Below are 24,558 nucleotides of genomic sequence, written 5' to 3'. Positions count from 1 at the left end.
TTCATCTCAGACACTTCATCCCATATGATTCGTCTTTCTTTAGTTTAAAGGCACAATGGAAATGTTCTCTTTCCTATCATTAACACTCCTTCTATGTAGACTCAAGATATCCATGAAAATATATAATTTCTTTAGGAGTTTTGTGTAAGGATAAAAATGATTTCGATTTCACCATTGTATCTATTTTAAGTCAAAATTTTCCTCTACTTAACTCCTTCTGCCTTATTTGCTGCCTAGTTATTGGAGACAATGTAGCAGTGGAGGATTGGCATGGGATGATAGTTTGCTGTTGTGCAAAAGGATTTGCAAGTTTCCAGTCAAGTATCCCTGTACTTTCTTATTATTAAAAAAAAGGGGGGGGGGGCGGGGAGGAGAAGAATCAGAAGAGGAGGAGGAGGAAAAGGAGCAAGAAGAAGTTTTCACAAGTTGCAAACTTTGATACCAAATACAAGGGGGAGACTTGAATTTTCTGGTTCTGCACGTAAGGAGCTTGGACGTCACAGCTCCATCCTAACAAGTAAAAATCTAAAAAGACTGAAAAATCAACAATGCTTCTTGGATCTGCAAGAGAGGTGAAGACACAGAGCAAGCCACTGCCCCAAAGATTGGAGAGACAGACAGGCAACTACAAAGAGTCTCAGCTTACAGGAACAGAGACTCAAGAGAAACCACTGCAAGGACCAGTGCTAGGGTAGGAAAAACTTGACCTGTAATTAACGAATTGCTGGAGGCTCAGTGGGGACAACTCTGAGAGTTATAGACTCCAGGTGGACCCAGTCATAAGGAGGCCCACAGCATTGTGAGATTTACATCCAGGAGCTCAACCAGATCCCCACAGCACATATGGAGGGGGGATGCCCTTCTGTCTCCAGCAGTGAGAGGAGGACATGGCCTATTTTGAAATACACCAGGCAGATACAACATATGCCTGTTCTTAACAAGGCATACCCTCAGGGGAAACTAGTTAACAAAGCCTAATCTGCTGAGGGTGTTATCAGAACCTAACTGACATGAGGAAAGGGAAATAGCCAATTCCAACAGGTTCTAGCTTTCCATGTGGGAGAAGGGAAATTCTCAACTTCAGGCCACTCTGGCCATCCTGTTCCACCTAAGTAGGGAGAAACACTTGCGCAGTTCACAAACCGGAAGCATAGGCTCACTGAAAGACTGAGACCTTATCACAGGACTATAGAATGCTCCCTCCCCCTACACCTCACCACCACATTCCTTGTACTCAGTACCTTGTGTATAGCTAGCAAGAAAAAACTACAAGGCATACTAAAAGGCAAAAACCAGAAACAAAACAAAACAGAAATCATAATTTGGAGAGAGAGAACAAGCAGAACCAAACCAGGCAGGGATGTTAGAATTATCTGACTGGGAATTTAAAACAATGATGATTAATATGGATAAGGTAGACGGCACAGAAGAACAGATGGGAAATATAAGCAGAGAGCTGGAAATCCTAAGAACCAAATACTTATTCACAGTTATAGGGATGTACCCTTCATCTGTTTTAATTTCTGATAACAACCTGCATTATAAATTTCTTGAACCTTTTCTTCCAAGAAGCCAACAGCAGTGAGCTTCTACATCAACACATCCGCTTTCATCCTTTGGTCTCAAGAAGAAAATCTCACATTAGTGTTTCAGGAGCCACATTCTTAACCGCAGTTAAACCAGAAGACCTGCATTACTATCAGGTGCCCTGTGGAGTCAAGTCTAAGATGCCAATATAGAAATCATGGGTCTCAAAGAACCAGGGGTGATGTCCAGATGAGTCATTGCATCTTGGAAAATCACAGAAGTCACTGGTCAAGAAGTAAATGTCTATTCTTACCAACTAATTTCTTTATAAACCACAATTATATTTGTGGTATAGATCTGGTTTTACTTCTCAGTGTTTTCATGAAGAAGCTACAAAAAGAAGAAAAAAGAAAAAGCAGGAAAACCAGCAACTTCCCACTGTCCCAAGTGTGATAACAAGGGAGGAAGGAAAGGTAGAATCAAGGATGAAAGAGGAAAGTAGAAGCTTCTGTTACACACTCATAAAAGGAAGAATGAGTGCTAAACCCCTAAAAAATTATCCATCAGACCAGTGCACCAAACCATTTTCTACTTCCGGATCTGCTTGTCGTCTAACCCACAGGCTTCAGGAATGCTTCCTCAAGTAAATATAATCCAGTGTTTCATCCCTCCAGATAGTCTGATATTAAAGAAAAGGACAAGAGAGATGGAGGATATTATGTCTTTTTCAAGACCATGCTTGATGGTCTTTTGGCTGCGGCCCAGCTTCCTTTGGCTTTGGGTGCATGTGTCTATAACTTGTGTTGATCCTTCTCAGAGACATGGACAGCCCACAATCCAAGTCCTCCAGCAGCTCTCCAAGAGGTGGCATCAGTGTGGACACACGAATAAGTAGCAATAAGACATAAAGGATATAACCAAGACTACACAAAAAAGAACAACTGTTTAGAGAGTATATATTTCAGTGTATTTTGTTATCTTTTTTTAACGAACATAGTCCACAAGTTTTGGGAAAGTGGTGATAACTTGCCTCATTTCCATCTGGAGAAAGCAGATTTTTAGAGAGAAAAAGGCCTCTAGACATATTTGAGTATTTGGAAGACTGAGAAAAGCATGCAAAACATTATGGAATAAGGAATAAGGAATAAAAAGTTGGAGCAGAGAGAAAAATAATAATGATAATAATAGCCAATCTTTACCAGTCGCTTACCATGCCCAGGTAGTGTGCTAAGTGCTTTCCAGTGCTTTTTCTAACTTAACCCCTCTGACTAGCCAGTGAGACAGGTAACCCTTACAGTTCCAATTTCACACATGAAGAAACAGACTATCATAGAGGTTAAGCAACTGTCCTAACATCACATGTCCATTAAGTGAAAGGCCAGAACTATAAGCACCTAACTCCCCTGCTGTTGCATCTCTTGATGCTCATAGCAGGATCTGTGTTGATGGTCAAGGCTGCTCAGCTCAAAGTTAGCTGAGACCTGAACACAGACATCCCTGGAGATAGAAGAGATCGGGAGAGGCCCCGGCAGAAGGAGAGAAGGCAGAATTGTAGGTGATTGTAGCCAGAAGACACCTAGAAGTCTATCCAGTTTGGACAAAAATTCAAGATCCCAACAAGCAGAAAGGAGCACAGCCTGAAAGATGGCAAAAGACCAAAGACAAAGACTCTATTGGCATTAGGAAGGGGGCAACAAATGAAGTCACCCAGACTTGAATGTTAAGATTCAGGGCTAGGACCTTATTCCTTGAAGGATTTTAATGGGCAGGGCACAACCTCAGGCCTGGAGAAAGTGAAGGGGTACTACTAATACTTATGATATCTTACAACTGAACAGGGCTTTGTCAGTTACACCATGCTTTTCCACACGCCTCTAATGATTGATCATCCCCCAACCACCCTATGGGCTTGGCATTATAACCTCCACTTTCGAGCGAAGAAAGTGAACATGGCCATTTTCCACTCAAAGCCAGTGGCCGAGCCGGAACTTAAAACCAGGAGTTTTGACTCCGAGAGCAGTGCTCTTGTTGACCATAGAGAGGCTGAGCCCACCATCACGCTGGAAACCTATTTACAAAAGTCGCGTCCAGACAAGTGCTTGGTCACTAGGCAACCAGCAAGATGTCAGCTGCCAGGAGAGAAAGATACAAGGCTGAAACTCAAATGGGCATGGTGTTATTCCTCAGTCGGCAAGTCTAACGCCCACTCACTTTAAAGAAAAGAGGACCCTTTTTTCCACCCCAGGAAGCACCAGAGAACATTCATTTACTAAATATTGCAGTGAGGGCTTATCATGTGCCAGGCACTGGGAAGTCAACAATGAACTCAATAATAGCACCTACCATCATGAAGCTCAGTTTATTGGGGGTCAAATAAGAAAACAGGTACTTAGTTATAGTGGTCAGCAATTCCGTAGAGGCAGAACTTTCCCTAAGCAAACATAAAGTCTGCACTATATTCAAGATTTTCCGTGACCTTATGTAATCTTACCATATACATTTAAATCAATCATGACAATTTTCTAACAACTGACATTGCTCGAGAAGTTTACAAGAGGGGCATCTGATTCAGATATAAGGGATCAGGAAGAAATGATAGCTAGGACAGGTCAGATTTGACACTTAAAAACAAGAGCACTTTCTTGGCCTCTGAGAGTTTCTGCCCAGCATCCTGCAGGTTTTCAGCGGCCTCCTGTCATCAGAGAGGGTCATCCTCTCTCCCTGTCCCCATCTCTCTGTCGCTCATACCCAGCTCTTCTTCCAGATTCCTCCAATGCAACAGCTCATCAGAACCCTTTGCTACAGCAGGTATCCCAAGGCACTTCCTCAGCATTGAGCATATGTGCCCCGTCTCGTCTTTCATCTGTTTCTTTGTCCCCTCAGTTGGTTGGTAAGATCCCAGATGATAGACATTGAGGCTCATAGCTTTCTGTAGGTGCTTGATGTTCGGGGGATCATAGAGCACTGTCACCAACTAACGTGTAAGATGGCCCTCTGGGCTAGGTTAACGTTACAAGTTTCGTCTGTCCAGATTTAGAACTACAGAGGAACGATAAGAGGATTATTTCTTAAGTAAGCATTTGGCTTCTAAAGGCAATTCTGAGTGCCTGTCCCTGACAAATGAAATTTTCCCCTGAAGCTATTTCTTTCTATGAGAAATAGTACCCAGAGAAGAACAAATGGATTTAAATTTAGTTATTTTCCACCATCTTGATTTTCCAGGTTATTTTTTTAATGGTGGTGATGGAGGTAATTAACAGTTTAATCCATTAGTTGTTGTTGCTGTTATTGATGATACTTTTTTTTGAACGCCCACCGAGTGTTCCACACTTACTTACCAGTTACTGTAAAATCGCTAAAATCCAGCAGGTATTTTTCTGTTTCTGGTTTTACCAAATTGTAGTTCACTAAACCTCACTCAACTTAATCAACTAAGTAGAGAATTCCCCAGTGAGATGTTAGGGCAGGATAAGTATGTTGTAAATAAAACAATTAAAGGGCTAGTTTACACCTCATCAACTTGCTTAACCACCTGATAACAGTTAACTGCAGATTTTCCTCATAAAATGCATGGAGCAAGGAGGTAAGTTAGAGTCTAGGTTTTCAGAAAGGGGACACGCCTCCCCTTTCTTTACCTGAGATCTGGTATTCTCTGCCAAGGCTTTGCACAGTCTCACCTTGTGGGCCAGGACGATATCTGCATAATGCCTCTCGTGGGGAGCGTAAATTCTGATCCAGAAATCCCATTAGGCAAGGCAAGTTTCCCTTCATACCTATAACCTTTGAGACACCAGCATCACATAAGATCTGAGATTCTTTTTACCCCAACTTTCCTCCAGTGTGCTTTCACTCGTATCATTGCCCTCTCTTCTGTGAGAAGAAAAGCACATATTGCTTTACAGATGGAGAAACCAAGGCACAGATAAGTGAAGAAGTCCAGCCAGGGTCATAGGCAGAGGTCAGGCTGAAATGCAGCACTGTGACCTCGGGTCAGTTTGGACTGGAGCCTGTGTGGTTTCCTGGAAGGGTCCTGAAATTGTAACCCTGGGTGACTCACTGGGGGGCACCTATTCATTTTACAGCGTTGAAGATAAGGTCTAGGAAAGTAAAATGACTTGTCTGAAACCCCCTGGGATATGACCCAGTCTTTGCAGTTCCGACCCGGGGCCCCTTCTCCACGCTGCAGCTGTCTCTTGCACAGAGGTCTTTTTTTTTTTTTAAGATTCTATTTATTCATTTGAGACAGAGAGATACAGAGAGAGAGCATGAGCAGGGGAGAGGCAGAGGGAGAGGGAGAAGCAGGCTCCCTGCCGAGCCAGGAGCCAGACGTGGAGCTCCATCCCAGGACCCTGGGATCATGACCTGAGTCGTAGGCAGATGCTTAACCATCTGAGCCACCCAGGTGGCCCTCTTGCACAGAGGTCTTGATGGAGAACTTATTGTTAAAGATTTACAGGTGGACCAGGTATGGTAATAGACAAGTCAGTGTACTTCCCAGGACACTTTTGCTCTTCAAAGTGGGGAATTTGGATAACATACACATGTCAACTGGAGGCTGTGACCCAAATCCGGTGATGTAGAAATGGGGGTGGGGTCACAGCCCTAAGAGCTACAGGGGCAGGTGGGAGCCTTCAAGGAGAGAAGCAGGCAGGAGGAGAAACTGAGGGGGACTAAGCCCTACCCCCAGGGGCGGCTCCAGCTGAGTATCATCTTAAAGGAAGGCAGGGCCTGAGTTTAAAGAAAAACAGGAAAGCTGAATATTTATGTGAAAGCCCTCAATGTTCCAATGTCAGCAACTAGCTGAGTTTTTTAAAAATATGTGAGCCTCTCTCTCCACATATATATATGCTATACAAGAATATTGAGCATATATAGTGACTATATGAATTTATGTGGTGCGTGTATATATATTCATATATATATATTCATTGTAATGACTTTTAAGTTGCAATGTCTGATGGAGGGTTTCCTGCACCGTTGCATATTAATATGGAGTGGGACACAGAGGGTCCCTTCGCAGTCCGTCACAAATTTTAGATTTGCTTACGAATTTACTTGCTCATTCTAGGTCTGGACAGTTACCTTAAACTCCCTATAGAAGATGCAGTTTTCTTTCTTGTAAAAACGACTGAATGTAACTTCAAACTCAACAAGTATTGAGGATCTCAGTGTAATTGGTCTGTTTGTTCTTACTTAGTTTCTGCAAGGGGAGCAAAGGAGGTCCTGCTATCCCCAATTCATGTATGAGGTCATTGAGGTTCAGGAGAAGGCAAGGCACCTGGATGGTATTTCTGTGAGGTGCCTTGCCCGGTCCAAGCCCAATTTCTGTCTCGGTCTCTGTCTCCGCTCTCCCCGCGACCCTGAAGTGCATCCTGAGAGCGCCTCCCACCCTCACAGGCGAGTGAGATCTAGTTCCAAAAAGGCTGGCAGCCTGAAGCCTTAAAAAGTCCAAACAACAAAGATTGAGCCTGGAATCCCATCTCTCCCCAAGTTCAAAAACAAGCTGGCGTGGGGCAAATGGTAAATAACATTTTATTTGGTAATGGCTCTTTAGTTTTAAATCACTTCGGCATTTATTTTTAATGAATTTCTTTAAATTAGACGACTCAAACATGTAAATATTTGCTTTTCTATGATAAGCTTTTATTTAAATTATTAAAGCTTCAGCTTCGTGACTGGTTGTAAGAAATGAGGTTGCCGCCGTGCTGATAATAGAATGCATGTGCTAAAACAGGGGGAAATCACTTCATTTGGCACATATGCTGGCACCAAATACCGCTGAGAGCGAGGCAGCGCTCAGAGAAATAGGAGCCAGGGTAAATTTACAGTTTTCTTCAAATTGCTCAAGGAATAAATCAATAAATCAGGGAGTTAGAGAACAAGTGTAGGATGAAATAACATCTGAAGGAGCTCACTCACAATAAAAGCTTATCTTGCTCTGTCTTTTTTAAAAGCACTCATCAATGGCTCTGGACCCACATACTAGTTCACTAAAAGGAGTGGAGGCGGGGGCGGGGGCTTGTGGAAGGGCTCGGGACAATAACTGTACAAGAACACTGGAGACAAAAGAAGAAGAAGATGATGATGATGATGATGATGAAGACAGAGTCATGATGAGAGCAATTTCATAGCCCCAATCAGTGTGAGCTATGATAAGCCTTGATTGGCTAGCTGCCCAATTTTACCAGCATCAAAGGCAAGCATGGAACCCGCAGAAGCTGGGCTGACAGCCGGGCTATGCTACCGCAAAAAGAGAAATAACAAGAATGCTCGGATTTCAATAAAAGGAGATTTGAAAGTAAAAAGCTTGTAATGACATTAATAACCAGTCTTTACCAGCCATGTAATGATCAGTCCGAGGATGAAGAGACCAAGGCCAGCTGGGCGAGCTTAGCGCTAGTCATTGGCACCTGAGACTCTCTTAATAACTTATTATTTGTTGAAAATCATTTCGACAATACAGTTCAGCAGCCTTTGTGCTATAAGTCCATTTCATCTGCAAAAATGAAAGCTGAATAGAATGTGATATTATAGAGAACCTATCATGCAGGTGCCATCTCCAAAGCTCTCTGCCAAATAATGAGCTGGATTCCAGACGGGCAGACTGAATGGGGGCCAAGGGCTGAGCCGCCTGCATGCCCAACAGGCCCAGCCTTGGGCTCTGGCACCTGCTCAGCACAGAACAGGAGATGAAGGCCCAGAATTACCCTCCGCACTTTGGTGAAAATTGTCATGAGGCGCTTCAACTCCACATCAGAATTGCCACGTAGAGGCCAAAAGCGCTTCCATTGATTACCTGGTGGAAGTTGGAGGACGGGCCCATAGCCTTGGTGCTGGGCATCAGGGCGATGGTGAGACTATACATTTCCAAAATATACCCAAATACAACTGTGGCTGAATCCATTACCAAAATCCAGCCTCCCCCTGAGTGGAGCTTGGGACCAGGCCGTACCTCCTTCGGTGTGCCCTCTCCGATGGAGGGTGGGACCAAGAAGCTCAGGTCACTACTGAGAGCAGGATGAGGGAAGCCTTTTTCACAGGAAGCCTGTATGGAGATGAAATCAAGGCAGTATGTGGAGGGGCTGAGCTCCAACTCGTCCTACCCAAAAGCCAACCCAGCTCTCCTCATCTTTATATTGGTCCCTGGTCCATTTGTTGCTTCAACTACCTTATAAATTAAACACTAATACCAACATGCTCATTTCTTTTTTTTAATTTTATTTTATTATGTTATGTTAATCCCCATACATTACATCATTAGTTTTAGATGTAGTGTTCCATGATTCATTGTTTGTGCATAACACCCAGTGCTCCGTGCAGAACGTGCCCTCTTTAATACCCATCACCAGGCTAACCCATCCTCCCACCCCCACCCCTCTAGAACCCTCAGTTTGTTTTTCAGAGTCTATCATCTCTCATGGTTCGTCTCCCCCTCCGATTTCCCCTCCTCCATTCTTCCCCTCCTGCTATCTTCTTCTTTTTTTTTTTTAACATATAATGTATTATTTGTTTCAGAACTACAGGTCTGTGATTCAACAGTCTTACACAATTCACAGTGCTCACCATAGCACATACCGTCCCCAATGTCTATCACCCAGCCACCCCATCCCTCCCATCCCCCACCACCCCAGCAACCCTCAGTTTGCTTCCTGAGATTAAGAATTCCTCATAGCAGTGAGATCATATGATACATGTCTTTCTCTGATTGACTTATTTCGCTTAGCGTAATACCCTCTAGTTCCATCCACGTCATTGCAAATGGCAAGATTTCTTTTTTTTTTTTTGATGGCTGCATAATAGTCCATTTTACATATATACCACATCTTCTTTATCCATTCATCTGTTGATGGACATCTTGGCTCTTTCCATAGTTTGGCTATTGTGGACATTGCTGCTATAAACATTGGGGTGCATGTACCCCTTCGGATCCCTACATTTGTATCTTTGGGGTAAATACCCAGTAGTGCAATTGCTGGGTCATATGGTAGCTCTATTTTCAACTTTTTGAGGAACCTCCGTACTGTTTTCCAGAGTGGCTGCACCAGCTTGCGTTCCCACCAACAGTGTAGGAGGGTTCCCCTTTCTCCGCATCCTCGCCAACATCTGTCGTTTCCTGACTTGTTAATTAGGGAAATCTAAATCAAAACCTCAATGAGATACCACCTCACACCAGTCAGAAAGACTAATATGCTCATTTCTTAAGGCAGAAAGCGAACCCAGAGTTTTATGAAATATGTTATATAAGCCTCACTTAGTCTTATAAATTTGGGAGAAAAGACTACCTGATGTTAAGGAGAAAAAAAAAAAAGCTTACGCAGACCTTATATTCAGGTACAGGCGAAAAATTCTTCCCCGGTGTCAGGATTTATATTTGAGAGTATCCTGTCCAAAAAATGCAAATGATCACACAGTCCCCAAAAGAAAACTAATCTCGCCCGCCTTTACAAACTGTGCCATGTTTTCATCTGAGAGTCAGTATGACGTGCTCCAAGTTGCCTCAGAGTTGGTGGCAACTGGCTTGATGTGCACAAAATCCAACTGTCCTTTGGATTCACGTGCACCTGGCTTAACGGCGGTGAACTGCTCTTTGGTGAGGCTGGCCCACAGCTCCGCCTGCCGGTCCGCTCACCCTAACGTACTATTGCTCGTCCAGCTGAAAGGAGCTCTGAGCTGAGAGTAAGGCTGAGCAGTGAGAATGGACAGCCAAGAACATTTAAGAGAGCATTTCTAGAACCCAGTGTCTGGCGGGAGAGGGGATGACAGGGAGGGAGTCTCCATTTCTTGGTATAGCTGACTGTGTAGATTGTCATTCTCCAAAGGGGTCACTGGAGGGGCAGCGGATGTGGAGGGAGGTAATTATTTACTTTTGCACCTGGAAGGTTTGAGGTGCCTAAGGAGCCTCCAAGTGGAGTCATGCCACCCCATCCCACAGGTAATTCACATCACCCCCCTGCTCCAAATCCTACTGAATGAAAATCACACTCCTCATCCTCCCCACACCACCTCTGGTATTATGATCCTCCATGACCAGGCTCCAAACAGCCTCTCCACACTCAGCTACTTCTTACTGACCCACGGTTCCCCAGGCAGTGTCAGCAAAATGTCTATGATTCCTCTCATCTGCCTCCACTGGGCACACTGTGAGCAGTGAGGAGCAAGAGAGGTTAGAGGCTGCACGGGCTAGCTTAGTGGTTAAGCATGCAGCCTCCAGGTCGCTACTTCCTGTGTGACTTGGGTCAAGTTACTTAACCTCTCTGTTCTTTAGTTGCCTCATCGGCAAACCAGGGATGATAATAGTACCTACCTTATAGAGCTGTTGAAAGGAACGAACACATTAATGTGGAGAAAATGCTGGGACAGAATCTGGCCTGCTGGAGGCCTTCAGGAAAGTGCTCCAGGGGCTTCAGATCTCTGTGATTCTAAATCAAGCTTCTGAAGCTTATTCCTGAGCTCATCAAGGACGGTAGGAGCACCCTTCTCAGCACTTACATTTCTGCTTCTGAATTGCAGGGGATGAGAATTGCGGTGGCAGGATTCTCTGTGGTCTTAATAAAATGATATAGAAAGAAGCCCTTCCACACACAAACACACACACACACACACACACACACCATGAACATGGAAGTATTTAAAACTCCTTCACTATGGTCCTTGCCCTTAGTGAAGAGGGATTCTGGTGATCTAAGAGGGATTCTGATGATCTAAGGGGATTCTGATGATCTAAGATCTAAGAAATAGGTGGTTTACATCCAAAGTCTTCCTATTGCCCAGGCTTTAGAAATCAATGGCAGAGGGACAGGGGGCAGGCGAAGATGTGGCAGTGATATGAATATATGACTCGCTTTGGATAAGATACATGAATATCTTATCCAAAAATTGCATGTATGACTCTGAAAATAGATATGATCTAAATTGATCAAGAGAAAGCAGCCCTCATGAACAGTGTGTTTTTCCCCTAGAATGTCCTTTGTCCGGGCAGAAACCATGAACAAGAAGCTGCATAGTGCTTCTCCTAAGGGGCAGGCGAAACTGTCTTTAGAATTCTGGACCCTACACTCTGGCCCTCCAAGTCTGACCTTGAAATTGTCTCTTGCATGACAATTGGATGAAATCCTCAGTGTTTGATAATGAAATTCGGAGACTACCATTAAAATAGAGAGAGATGATTTGAGTGGCCTAACAAGTTATGATGACTTGTTCCTTTGGTTGCCATTCTCTTTAGATAAAACCTCTTCGGTGGTTAAAAAGACCACAAGGTGATTATTTGCAGCTATTGCTCAGATAGATTTCATGACTTTTTTGTGGCCACTCACAACAGGCTGGCTTTCCACAGGATTCCTTCTCCTATGCTTTCATGCAGCCCTTCCTGATTGTCCTCAGCACCCACTAGAAACCTCACACCCTCTCATAAAGGAAATTATTTGTGCAGGACCGTTTTTAGGGAATACCTCCCACCATCTGGTAGGATGAAACACTCTTATGGACCCTTTCCCAGATAACATCTGCTACAGGGTTCCATCAGATCCCATCTTCGTGGCGCATGCAGTTGGGAAATAGCTAAAATCATGTGTTTGCGGTCATTGTTGAAAAATGCACCAAAAAGGCATTAAATGTGGGCGATCGAAATCACGGTCTTAAACTGTTTTAGACATGTCTTCTGAGCCCTGAGTCATTATCATTCCACCTTCATTTTCTTCGCAAACATTTCCTTGGTGTTAACCAGGGCCAAAAGCATCTACTGATCCTTCGATTCCCACTCCAGTTCTTAACAAAGAGTAAGAGCCCTCTCCTCATAACGCGATGGGAAATGAGAGTGATGAAAAGGAGATTTTTCTTCCCCCAAAATCATTTCTACAACACCGGCCGTCAAATGATCGTTGTATTTTATGATTCTGTGAAATCTGTAGAAATCAAAGCTATGTAACAGACATCGCAGAGGGCTCTGCTAATCCTGGCCGACCACATTCATGCCAGAATGAAGGGTGAGGGGCTGGTAACTAGAAACCTGACACTGAAGGAATTCCAAACACAGACTAAAAGCATCTCTGGCTACATCACATGGGCAACTCAAGTGCCTACGAGTGTATTAGTTTGTGCTGATTTCCTTTTAGCTTTACCATATTTGTAGAAGAACTACAGAACAAAGCCTCAACCTCAGCTCAGCTGCTAAATAATGCATGCGTGGCATGCTTAACAGGAGGATGGCTTTGCCAGATGTCGACTTTCTGCCGAGGGGTACAGGTACCTCTCGGAGCACCCAGAGTTCCACGTCATGTTACTTCCTCCCATGTGAACCCCAAATTTGGGCACAGCCAGTTATTACCAAAAAAGGAAATCCACAAAGGCTACCTTGGAAAAGTTAAGAAATTGTCTTTGCGTTAGCTGCTAATAGCAAGCATGGTATTTTACAGAAATTAAGAGGAACAAGATTCTGCCTTTTGGAAGCTTCTCCTTGAGTGAGAAATCCCATGCTTATGCCAAAGGTGGACGTACTCACCTCTTCTCATAAATTCTTTATGACTTTCACACTTTTTACTGCTTACCTTATTTTTATGCCTGTTAAACGTATCCCTTCCTTCTTGAAGCAGACTCTCTTCTAGTCACTAAATGTGTCTCAAGCTCCGTTGTTTCTCCCTGTTGTTCTTCAACCTCACCTGCCCTTCCTTCTCCTAAAAGGAGCTCATTGGATGAGAGACAGTGATGGTTCTTAAGCTCAGCACTGAGACACATCAGTGAATTAAGATCAGCTCTGTATTGCAGGGATTCGTTACTGATACTTGAACTGAAGGTTGCAAATAATTTATTTTGATAAATTACAACAGACTTGAGTTTCCTCCCTCAATAATGTTGCTCCCACTCACCTGAGTCCCCTTGTTCTTTCTTGAGTGGGAGGGAAGGGCGTTGTGTTCCCACAGGTGGTAGGGAAGTTTGCATAATCCTAGCTTCTGCCTCTCTGGAGCTTGAGCGGCTTATATGAAAGTCATCCATCATGTGTATTCTGGTAAAGAAAAGGTTGGGAAGTGCTGTGACAGATGGGAACTGGACATCACCTCTATGCTCTGGTTCGTGTTCATCAATCCTCAAGTCCAGGTACTTGAAACTGGTGATTGCACCTGGCTGTCACCTTTGACATTATCTCCCTAAGGCCTTTATTTGAGATCCTGTGTACTGTATTTTTAATTGCATACATTATAGTGTTCCTAGATTACTGTGTCTATGACAGAAACAAAGAAAATTTCTTTGCCGGATGATAATAAACACAGTCCGTACCTGATTCTTGAATAAATACACTTAACCTGTATTACTTAGACATGTTGACCTCACATGACTGGCAAGTCAAGGCAATTAAATGTGAGCCCAAGATTTATAAAGCACATACGATGTTTCAGGTACTATATAAGACAATGGGGTATACTTTTGTTCTTGGCAAACAAGACAAATGTAAGAACCCATGCCCTGATAAAGTTTATAGTCATTCCATGTTGGACCCAATCCAACCCTTTTTTTCAGCCCACCATCTTTTTCTCCATCCCTCTTTCCTTCTTTAAAAATTAGAGACCATGTAATGTACAACATGATGACTACAGCTAACCCTGCCATATGATATAAGGTAGCTTGTTAAGAATGTAAATCTTGGGCTCCCTGCTCTGCGGGGAGCCTGCTTCTCCCTCTCCCACTCCCCCTGCTTGTGTTCCCTCTCTCGCTGTGTCTCTCTCTGTCAAATAAATAAATAAAATCTTTAAAAAAAAAAAAAAGAATGTAAATCTTAAGAGTTCTTATCACAAGGAGAATTTTTTTCCCTTTATTATTCTTTCTTTTCTTTTCGTCATGTTTATATGAGAAGATGGATGTTAGCTGAAACTACTGTGGTAATCATTTCACAATAGCTGTAAATCAAACCATCATGCTGTACACCTTAAACTTACAAAGTGACGTATGTCAATTATTTCTCAATTAAACAGGGAGGAAGGAATAGAAACCAGTCTTACCTCGACCTTTGCCAATCTCTGGCTCTCAATGAGAGTCTGCTACCTCCTTTTATTTTTTTACTCACGGACCTATCTCTACCCCTTCCACACTTTTGACCGTCTGTGGTTATGGTGCATGTTTGTGGGTTTTCTCTTTACTTTAAACCCTCTTCAACAAATTCAACACACGTCTATGGAGCACCTAGGATGTGCAAAGCCGTGTGCTAAGCTCAGAGGGAGATCACTAGATATATAAGACTCAGTTCGTTCAAGATGTTTGTGCTCTAGTTCAGTATATAACTAGTCTTTCACCCACATGAGGTGAGAATGACCTACTGTGGTGAATGCAGAAAAAAGAGTTTTTTTTTTTTTTTTTTTTTTTGTAATCGAGGAGGGAGGTCGGGGGGAGAGCAGGGGCAGATCGGAGGATTCACAATTGCTCATGGCCTGTCTTCTATTCCAGTAAGTATAGCCACCTCATTCCCAGCTAAAAGGTTTTGCCAGTGACTCAGTCTTTCCAATACTGATCCCTTTCCCCATACAGGATTGCCTTAGCAAATGTAGAAGCTTGCCTTCACTTGCCATAGAGTGAAGACTGTTGGTACTGGGGGCTGGCTATCTGACCTGCTTAGCCTCTGATTTTCAGCCCCTTTTTTGCTCAATGAAAAATAGTGACATACTGAACTGGCAAAAAGAAGAGAATCTCATGTAAAGAAAGTGATTGTTATTGCTTCTTCACATATCAACACCATACAACCTTGTCATGTTTAGGCTTAAAGGTTAGCAGTCATTATTGCATGCATCTGCACCTATGTGATTGGAAACCACGTAACTGAGAGAGTTCCTATGAGTTTTCCAATCAAAAGCTGAAGCCTTTTGGCCTCCAGAAATGAGCCTAATCAAGAATAAAATAGGAAAAAGAGTAAACCGTGAAAAAATGTGGGAAAAAAAACAACAAAATTTTAAAAGTAAAGATATTTTCATGATCGCCTCCTCAAAGAGGTATATAAAGAAAGCAAACACAGACTCGTTCTTCTTCTGTAGGTAAATATGGTTCCTGAGTGAGATGTCTCAATTGAAAGTATTTTTAAGAAAATTAGTAATACATACAAATAAAACTCATGAGGTCACCTGCAAAACGAGGGGTCTGGAAGTACTGATACATTTGCTGTTTGGGTCCTTGTTTTCATCATAGTCTCTGGAGGAAGCTGCCCCTGGATTTCTCAGAGTTGGCCGGTAATGTGCAACACCGGTCGCCATGATAAGCATTTCTTAGGACTCAGAATGGACTGGTTTTTGTGCTTTCCTACAAACACTAAATTTCACCCAAATATACAAAAGGGAAATTCAAGATCAACAAAGCTAAAATTTCAGCTCCTTGTTCTTCTTTCTATATCTTAACAAGTTAATGAGGAGGACTTTATTTTTTTCCTGTTTAAAAATTATTCTTGTGGGTGTGTGTGTCTCTGTCAGGGGGTCTGTGTGTGCGCACATACACACACACAATATTCACCAGCCCTTAGAAGTTGCTGTGGCAGGGCGCCTGGGTGGCTCAGTCGGTTAAGCGACTGCCTTCAGCTCAGGTCATGATCCCAGGGTCCTGGGATCAAGTCCCACATCAGGCTCCCGGCTCAGCGGGGAGCCTGCTTCTCCCTCTCCCACTCCCCCTGCTTGTGTTCCCTCTCTCGCTGTGTCTTTCTCTGTCAAATAAATAAATAAAATCTTTAAAAAAAAAAAAAAAAAAAAGAAGTTGCTCTGGCAGAAGTCTATAGGAAATGCTCAGTTTTGAGGAAAAAGTTATTATAAACAACTGCAGCGCCCCCCCCATCAAAGAAGGAAAATTCTTCTAGCACTCTTTGAACCTTAAACAGTGTTTTTATAGGCCAGTTCATTGTTTTTCTTCACTATGAAAAATTAAAAACAATAACTGTTTTGATGAGTTCTCCGGGAAAAGACAGTTTCCATGATTTCATTTCTTGACAAAGAACAGCTACCTCACTTGGTTTCTGCCACATGTAAGCAAACTCCCAGCCGTAAAACCTCCCGTCAGAGGAAGGGATATGGGTCCACAGAACTCTCAAGAGTTCTTCCCCATCTGCCCAGGGGAAGAAGCCTGGGAGAGGTGGTTGAGTCTCAGGGGTGAGGTGTGGGAGAAGAGATAACAACTGCCCCCCCCCCCCGTGCTGTCACAGCAACATTCAGGGTGGATTCTGCCCCGTCACCACTTGATCTGGGTTGTCTCTTCAAAAATAAAAAAAAAAAATAAAAAAACAAGGTGTGCCTGTCTTTTATAATGTTCTGTTTTAAAGGAGAGAAATCTCCATGGAGAGCACAGGACCCTAAAAGTCCAAGGCCTGGAATTCCTCCTTTCTCTCTTTCCATTTTAAACAGGAAGCAATCCCGCTAAGAGGGTCCGGAGGGAGCATTGGTTGTATGTTCATTTTAAGGCAGATAATGTCTGTATGTTGCAAGTGTCAGTGATTTATCCCAAGGGCCTAAAATGAGTGCAGAAAAACCACATGTTTCACTTCATGCAGAGAAATAGCTTCAGTAGGCTTCGAGAGAAAGCACGGGTTTAGGGTATTTTTTTAAGTGTTTCGGAAATCTCTAACATGAACCAAAAGGAAATAGAAATGGGGGGAGGTCTTAAAATATCTTATGGCAAAAGATATAATGAATGCTGGAAGTTTTCTAAATCAAAAATAAAATTCTAAAGGAAAGGGAAGCTGTAACCCTGATCCTTTACTTCCCAGGGCTGGAGTGACAGATTATACGTTTGTGCTGTATTTGTCATGGGCAATTTAAAATAGAGCAAAGCAAATTGCACTGAATAATAGCGGTTGATGCTATAATAACCTGTACACAAACAATTTAATTTTTTTATCTGAAAACTCTAACTAAATTACCCCAAGCTCGAGGATCCTTCATTATCATACATAGCCAAATGAAGACATCAAAACGGAGAGAGTGCTATTGTTCATCGTTACGAATGTGTTCACAAGCTACTTTCCACATGTACCAGAGCTTGGAGCCTGTCAAACCTTCATTGATTTGGGGAACTTACAGAGCTGTTTTAACATCAAACTCTGCAGATTACAGGGTGATTCTGACCCTCATCGACAGTGCTTGATTAACCGCAGACATGGTATTCTTACAGCTCTGTCATTTCTTTCAAGTGTTCTCCCAATTTGTACTCTGACATTGAAGAGCTTTTCATTAATTATTATTGTTGCTTTTTCTTTTCCTTTAAAAAGATTATAAACGGGAGAGTAGTAGAAAATGGGAAGGATCCGGCGAATATGCACACAGAAGGTTTATGGGATTTTAAGAGCTGCAAACAGAACTCATCTGTTTAACCCCAGGCTAGATAAGATGCAGTCATCTGTACGTTGTTTAAAGACGTATTGCTTCTGTTATAGCAAACAGATCAGAGGATGCTTGTTGTCTTAGTAGAGAGATCCAGACAGGGTCACTTTCTGTGAGTGTTTCTTCTTGCCCTGGACCGTTCTGTGTGCCTACTCATTACACAATGCAGCTTCCAGCTGGCTCGGCTCTTCCCTCTCTGCTCCTGGCCTGGTGGTGCTTCTTGGCTTGCTGATAGAATTGCTTCAGATCAAGTTCTAGGTGGATAATTCCCAGCTCTGGGTTAGGACTTTCTCTAGGAACTGTAGAGAGGGGACGGCACATGGGGAATGTGACAGAAGCTAACCAGAGTTAGACCAAGACCGTGGCCCATGTCAACAGCACCCCACAGACCGAGCAGAGACGTGAGGACAGTCCACAGGAACTCTGTAACTCTGAATAACCTGTAAACTTCTACCACCGTGTCTGTGACAGGATTCCGTCATGTAGGGAAGAGTAGAGGCGGGGTCAAATCATCGCAGCTTTAGCAGAGCCCAAGTCTGCCTTCTTTAGAAAACCAGCTGAGCCACTATACTGAAGGCCACCACCCGGTGGTATAAACCAGGCAGAAGTAGCTTTCTCTCTCCGGCACCAATCTGAGTATAAGCAGTCCTGGCTGACAGGGGGCTCCATGATATCAAGGACTTGGGCCCTTGCCCTCTTGTTGTTCGACCTTCCTCAGCATGTGGCTTCCTCCATGCGGTTTAAAATGGCTACTCCGATGGCCAGCAGGAAGGAGAGGGGAAGAAGAAAATTCACCCTCTTCTTTTCAAGGGTGCACATCGTTTCTATTCACACCCCACGGGCCAGCCCTAGTCTTTGACCACACCAAACTACACGGGAGGCTGAGGAGTGGGGTCTTCAGCTGGGCAGCCAGCTTAGTAGCTACTGATATGTGTCTGTTCTTCTCTTTCCAGGGGAGGACCAGCTGATCCTATAGACTATCTGACGGCAACACCTCGAGCGCTCTACAAGGAAAGGGAGCTTCCATATTACCCAGGGGCTCATCCCGTGCATCCTCCCAAGGGGAGCTACCCCCGCCCCCCGGATCTGAGGGTTGCAGACCTCCGGTACCCTCAGTACTACCCTCCTCCGCCAGCCCCCCAGCATAAAGGACCCTTCCGACAAGATGTCCCACCTTCCCCTCCTCAGCACCACAGAGTGCCAGCCTATCAGGAAATGGGTAGACCAGGGCCCCGTGGGGGCAGCCCAGACCAGTACCCCTACCGAGCCCAGGATCCCAGGCAGAAGAACCCCATGACTGCAGCCGTGTAGCTGAATACCACCAAGCTCAGCCCAGCCCAGAAAGGGAGATGGGTGACATCACCTTTGCCCTTCCTAGACTTTCAGGCCTTCCTCTGTTCAGAATTCTCCGTGGTATAGATAGGTTTTTCTCACCGAGGTTGCAACACTGGACTGCTGACCAGAGGGGAAAAGGAGGGGACAGGAGGGCAGGGGGATCACAAGGAAGAGAGAGGACAGGGCTCATAAAGACAGTACTGCCAGAGAGTTGAAGTACATTTAGAATTGTTCAGATCAGTGAGAGCGGACGGGCAAATAACAATGGAGACACCGCACCTGGGGCCTCCCTGGTGCACACGAGCCTCATCGAATTGGCAGTGCCGAGGCCATCTCAGAGGCTCCGCCTCGGCCCCCTTACGAAAGCTGTTAAGTCTGCAGAGTGGCTGCGAACACGGGCATCTGAAATGAGTAGTTTTTCACTGAGAAAACAAAGCAACAGCAAACGTGACTCGTGATCTCCTTGAAATGTTTATACCCAGAGGAAGGCTGCATTTCCCTATTTGCAGAATTTCTCAGGCTCCCAGTACCACTCATTTGGTATAACTATTTTATATTTCCTTGCTTTTTATATTAAAAAAAAAATAAGATATGAAAGCAGTATTAGTGTCCTGGGAGAATGTGCAAAGCCAGTCAGGGCTTCCAGAAGGAATATATTCTGAGGACCGGGTTAAGAGGGCCAAAAATTCCGTGGTCCTCACCTTCCTTCCCCGCAAATCCCAGGCACGACAGCACAGAGATATCCAGTTTCAGAATCATCCCCAAATCTCCTGCCTGTAATTATCATAACCGGGGCCTCTACTTTCAGGATCCCACTTGAGGGCTAAAATGTAGTTGGGAAAGAGAGGGCCCGCTGCTTAGGTCACACAGGAAGCGATGCTCTGGAGACGCCAATTCACGGCACAGTCAATGCCAAACCGTGCCATCTGCACTGGGGACAGGGAGGGGCTGACTGTGGCCTTTGGGGTTGATAACCAGGAGGCAGGAGGTGGCAGTGACTGACCGTGTGTGTGTTTGTGCTTGCGTGTGCAAGTGTGTGTGAAGGCATGTGATGACTGGTATGGAGAATGTAAGATAAAAATGCTTTCTGAAAAGTTTGACGGGGAAAGCAATAAAAGGGGGGGGAAAAATCAGAAGGAAAAGGAAAAGAGGCATAAAACCAGATCATTAATCTATCTGCTGTATCTCAGTAACAAAAATCAGGGCAACACCGAGGTCAGCATCTCCAATTGGAATAGAAGGTCTTAGGGCTTTGAAAAGCTGACACCCCACCCTCCAAAACCCATCACGTTTCCTTTGAGTTTTGCAGTAATTTCCTACTTATTCCAGCAGGACTTCTAAAACGTCCAAACTGCCCCAAATGAGAACACAACAAAAGACTGAGGACCAGCAAAACAGCAAGCTTGAATTGTTCAGTGATGCTTAAGAGACTTAAAGCCTTTACTGCTCCTTCTCCATTCCCTCCGGGGGGAAAATAAATAAATGAAAGTCTTGAGTTCAATGTAGATATATTTTGGCTGAGATTAGAATACCTCTGACTGACAGGGTTTAACAAATTATAGTATTATGGAATATACAGAGTATCCAGCCCAGTTTAGTCTTTTATTTTTTTTATTTAAAATAGAGTTGCGTTACCAGGAATGAAGCAACTGCTGGTTTTAGACATAAATACTTGTTATTTACTGGACTTTAAGAGGTATCATTTTCTAAACTACAATTTACTTATGGCCCTCTTAAAAAATAGACTTGTCAAGTTGGTTTGGGCCATCTGCCATCTCTCTTGAGCCAGCACCTTACGCTGTTCGGCAGTTTGTGCAAGGAGGTTGACGGTCTTGTGCCCTGATCACCCAGAGGTGAGTGCAGGTGAGCTACGGGGCTTCTCTGCCAACATCCTGAATGACACTTTCCCCTCAGACTGAATAAACTTTCCGGAAGAAAATGATGAAGTGAGGGAAATGCAACGTGTTGGGGAGCATTAAAAATCAGCTCTTCGGTCTGTTGCATAGTTGAACCAAATTTCTCTAGGCTATTGGACGTAGCCAGTCCAGAAGTCTCCTTCTGGATTAAGGCCAAGACCACATGAGGGTCAGCCAGAGGCAGTGCGAGAAGGTGAGATATTCTGTGCATGTTGGAGCAGGGGCTCTTGTAGGAAGAACGCCCATGTTTTCACCACGTTGCCACCTTGGGAGCACAATACCTCCAGCTTCCAGGCTCAGGGCAAGCTGCTCAAAACATGGGTTCGTGTTGTACACAAAGTCAATAAAACACTTGTTAATCCTGAGGGGGCAGCCAGGGATGCGAAGGTACTGTTAAAGTGGACAAAAAATAGATGAGAGCAGTTTTCTTTTCTTGCTTGAAGTATAACACATGCCCAATGTGTATCACAGAGGCGCTGTCAAGCCAAGCCACAATGAAGAGCAGTTTGAATGTAAGCTTTATAAATTCCTGTGTCCCAGTCCCCCACTGTCACCACCCAGAAGTTGTAGAACTCTTTCCCAGGCTCTAGGAGAACAGGTTGTTTAGAGTATTTAGAAGATCAGGCTGTAATCAGCAGGTGCCCAGTAGCAGGAAGTAGTTCCTGGTTAATTTATGGTCTTGGAAAGACACAACCAGGTGTCTGCTTGTCGCCCAGAATATAATAACCCCCGGAACAGAGTGACATCGTGAGCAAGCGGCAAACCCCCCAACATACACCCACCTGGCTCCTGATCTGACCGCTGGGTCACTGGGGCCTTGAAATGTTTTTGGTGATGATGTTTTGGCCTTGAGTCACTAGATATTTGATGGAGCTCTGTTTTATCCCTTTCTGCAGGAGGAGAAATAGGAAAACTTTGAGGTGCAGGAGAATTCAGTCCTCTGCCAGGGAGGGAAACACTGCATCTCGTTAACCCCATGCGCCATTGGACTATGGCAATATCACTCTTGGTAGAAAATTGTTTCCCCACAATATTAATCAATGGATGAAAGGCAATCCCAAAGACAGGAGCATCTTCTTAAATCATAATTGAGTAACAAACAGAAATTGGAAAATAAAATTACCGTGAAGCTCGTTACTCTTAGATTTGTAGGTCAACGTGCATTGACCCCACAGGACAGCATGGAGCAAAGATCTTATGATCAAGAGTGTGATGAGACCCACAGACCCACTGTCACCCCATGGAGCAAACTGCCTGCTGCCCGATAAAGGAGGTGTGTGACTTCATTGTACCTTTATTTGTGCCACCAACTAAATAAAATTAAAACATGGTTCATTATTCCCTTTAAAGATTCGTGAACTTGTTGAACTATCTTCAGAAGGAAAGGTACCCGACAACATGCATAGAGTCTATATGCATAAGGATCCAGCCTTCAAAGAGCATTTGTTCCCCTAACCTATAACCCCAGCATTTGCTTTCTTTGGAGAAACATCTTAGCCTTTCGGGGGTTAGAGAGGTCTGCAGAGTTTGGATCGGAATGTGTGTCTATAAAACTCCCATAGACATTAAACTCTGAAATCCGCAATGAACCGCCTTCAAATTGGTGCTAAATTGGGTAGACACCCTACCGCTTTCTGAGTCCAGGAGCAACAAAAAGTCCAGATTTCGTGCAATTAGGTGGGGGGGGGGGGGAGTTGGATCCAGAAACAGCCACAGGAGTATTTCTCTGCACTACTAGTTCACACCGACTTAGTGGGAAATGATGCCACAATGAGACCAGAAAGAGGAGTCTCCATAAGGTATCCCTACAAAGTCACCTCTCTGAAAAAAAAGAGGAGAATAAAAGGTAGATATCTAAAATAAGCCTAGAATCTCATATGCAGCTACTACTTCTAAGGGAAACTCTTTTCTCCCTCATGTCCTTAAATAGTAATAGAATCACACAGCGCCTGACTTTTAAAGATGGGCTTAACTCCCCAGCCTGGAGTGCCGAGTGAACTAACCCCAAAGACTGCTGACTCAGCTCTGGAAGAGTGTTCTCTTCCCTTGATGCGGACTGCTGTGCTGTTTACTACTGGAACATAAAAACAAACCCCACTGTGTATACAGTCACTTCTTCTAGTGTTTTCCTGTGCTTTTATGACACCAAGTCTGTTCATAAGTTCTGAAGATAAATTATGTGAAATCATATTTTGGCATACGGGGGCGGCGAATGAATTCTTTACAGACTTTTTAGGATGATCCCATTTGTACCACAGAAAACATTTTGGATGTTGTTATATATGAATATATAAATTTTTCTCATTTTATTTTGCATTAAAATAAAGCTTTATTCAGTCAGTAAGACACCAGAGTGTTGGTTTTCACTCCCCACATGTTTGTTTTAGGATGTGATGAATGAATAGGTTGGCATGGTCCTGATCACCCTTGAACAGCAACGTCACAGGGCAGAGGACATGAGGAGAAAACCTCTGTCATATGCCAGGCTCCCAAAAAACACGTGTAAGATGGAGATGAGAAAGCAGGCTGTTTGTTTGAGAGTGTACTTGGGCTCAGTACCCACAGAAGGCAGAGCAAGAAAGCAGGGCTGGGCAGAGGGAGAAGCTGAGCAGTGATGTGCTCCCAGCTTAGGCCTCAGCCAACTCCACAGGGAACCCTGGAGCTACAGTGGCCCTTCAGACTTGTCCCAACTTGGGACCAGGAAGCTGGGCCTTTATACCACTGTGTTGGTCAGTGGGTATCGGCTACTTCCGGGAAGGAGGTGGGACCCAGAACCGGGCAGTTCTCTTCAGGTGAGGCAATCCCCAAAGGGGGCTGACAGCTGGGGACGATCTTTGAGAGGTATTCACAGAGGTTGGGAACATTGTTCTTTCTTTCTTTCTTATTTTTTTTAAGATTTATTTATTTGTGGGGCGCCTGGGTGGCTTAGTCGTTAAGCGTCTGCCTTTGGCTCAGGTGGTGATCCCAGGGTCCTGGGGTCGAGCCCTGCTTCTCCCTCTCTCGCTCCCCCTGCTTGTGTTCCCTCTCTCGCTGTGTCTCTCTCTGTCAAATAAATAAATAAAATCTTTAAAAAAAAAGATTTATTTATTTATTTGAGGTAGGGGAGGGGTAGAGAATTCCAAGCAGACTCTCCACTAAGCATGGAGTCCAACATGGGGTTCGATCCTGCGACCCTGAGATCATGACCTGAGCTGAAATCAAGAGTTGGATGCTTAATTGACTGAGCCACCCAGGCGCCCGAAATTGTCCTTCATTCTTGAGGTGGGATCTGGGCATCTCATCACAGCATCCGCCACCGCTGACCCCTCCTCTCTCATGCTGGCAACACTCTTACCTTGCCTATGGAAACATGATTCTGAGTGGGTTCTCCTTGTGACCATCCCTGTTTCCCAAGCTTCTTTATTGGCTTGTTCTCAGACCTCCCCAGACTCTCTGGCAAGTTCATT

At 44.1% G+C, this 24,558-nt stretch overlaps 1 protein-coding gene across 2 annotated transcripts in view; it reads left to right on the top strand.

The window, feature by feature from the left end:
- PARD3B (par-3 family cell polarity regulator beta) overlaps positions 1-22,928 on the top strand; it is a 995,632-nt gene extending 972,704 nt beyond the window's left edge. For both annotated transcript variants that reach the window (XM_035007317.1, XM_035007318.1), the window contains exon 23: positions 18,815-22,928. In XM_035007317.1, coding sequence (XP_034863208.1) covers positions 18,815-19,172 — 358 coding nt within the window. In that variant the 3' untranslated portion in view covers positions 19,173-22,928. The remainder of the gene's footprint in view (positions 1-18,814) is intronic.
- The last annotated feature ends 1,630 nt before the right edge of the window (positions 22,929-24,558 follow it).

Source organism: Mirounga leonina, unplaced genomic scaffold, assembly GCF_011800145.1.
Source record: "Mirounga leonina isolate KUSES-001 unplaced genomic scaffold, KU_Mleo_1.0 Mir_151, whole genome shotgun sequence".
NCBI lineage: Eukaryota > Metazoa > Chordata > Mammalia > Carnivora > Phocidae > Mirounga > Mirounga leonina.
This window is presented reverse-complemented; position numbering and strand designations above follow the sequence as displayed.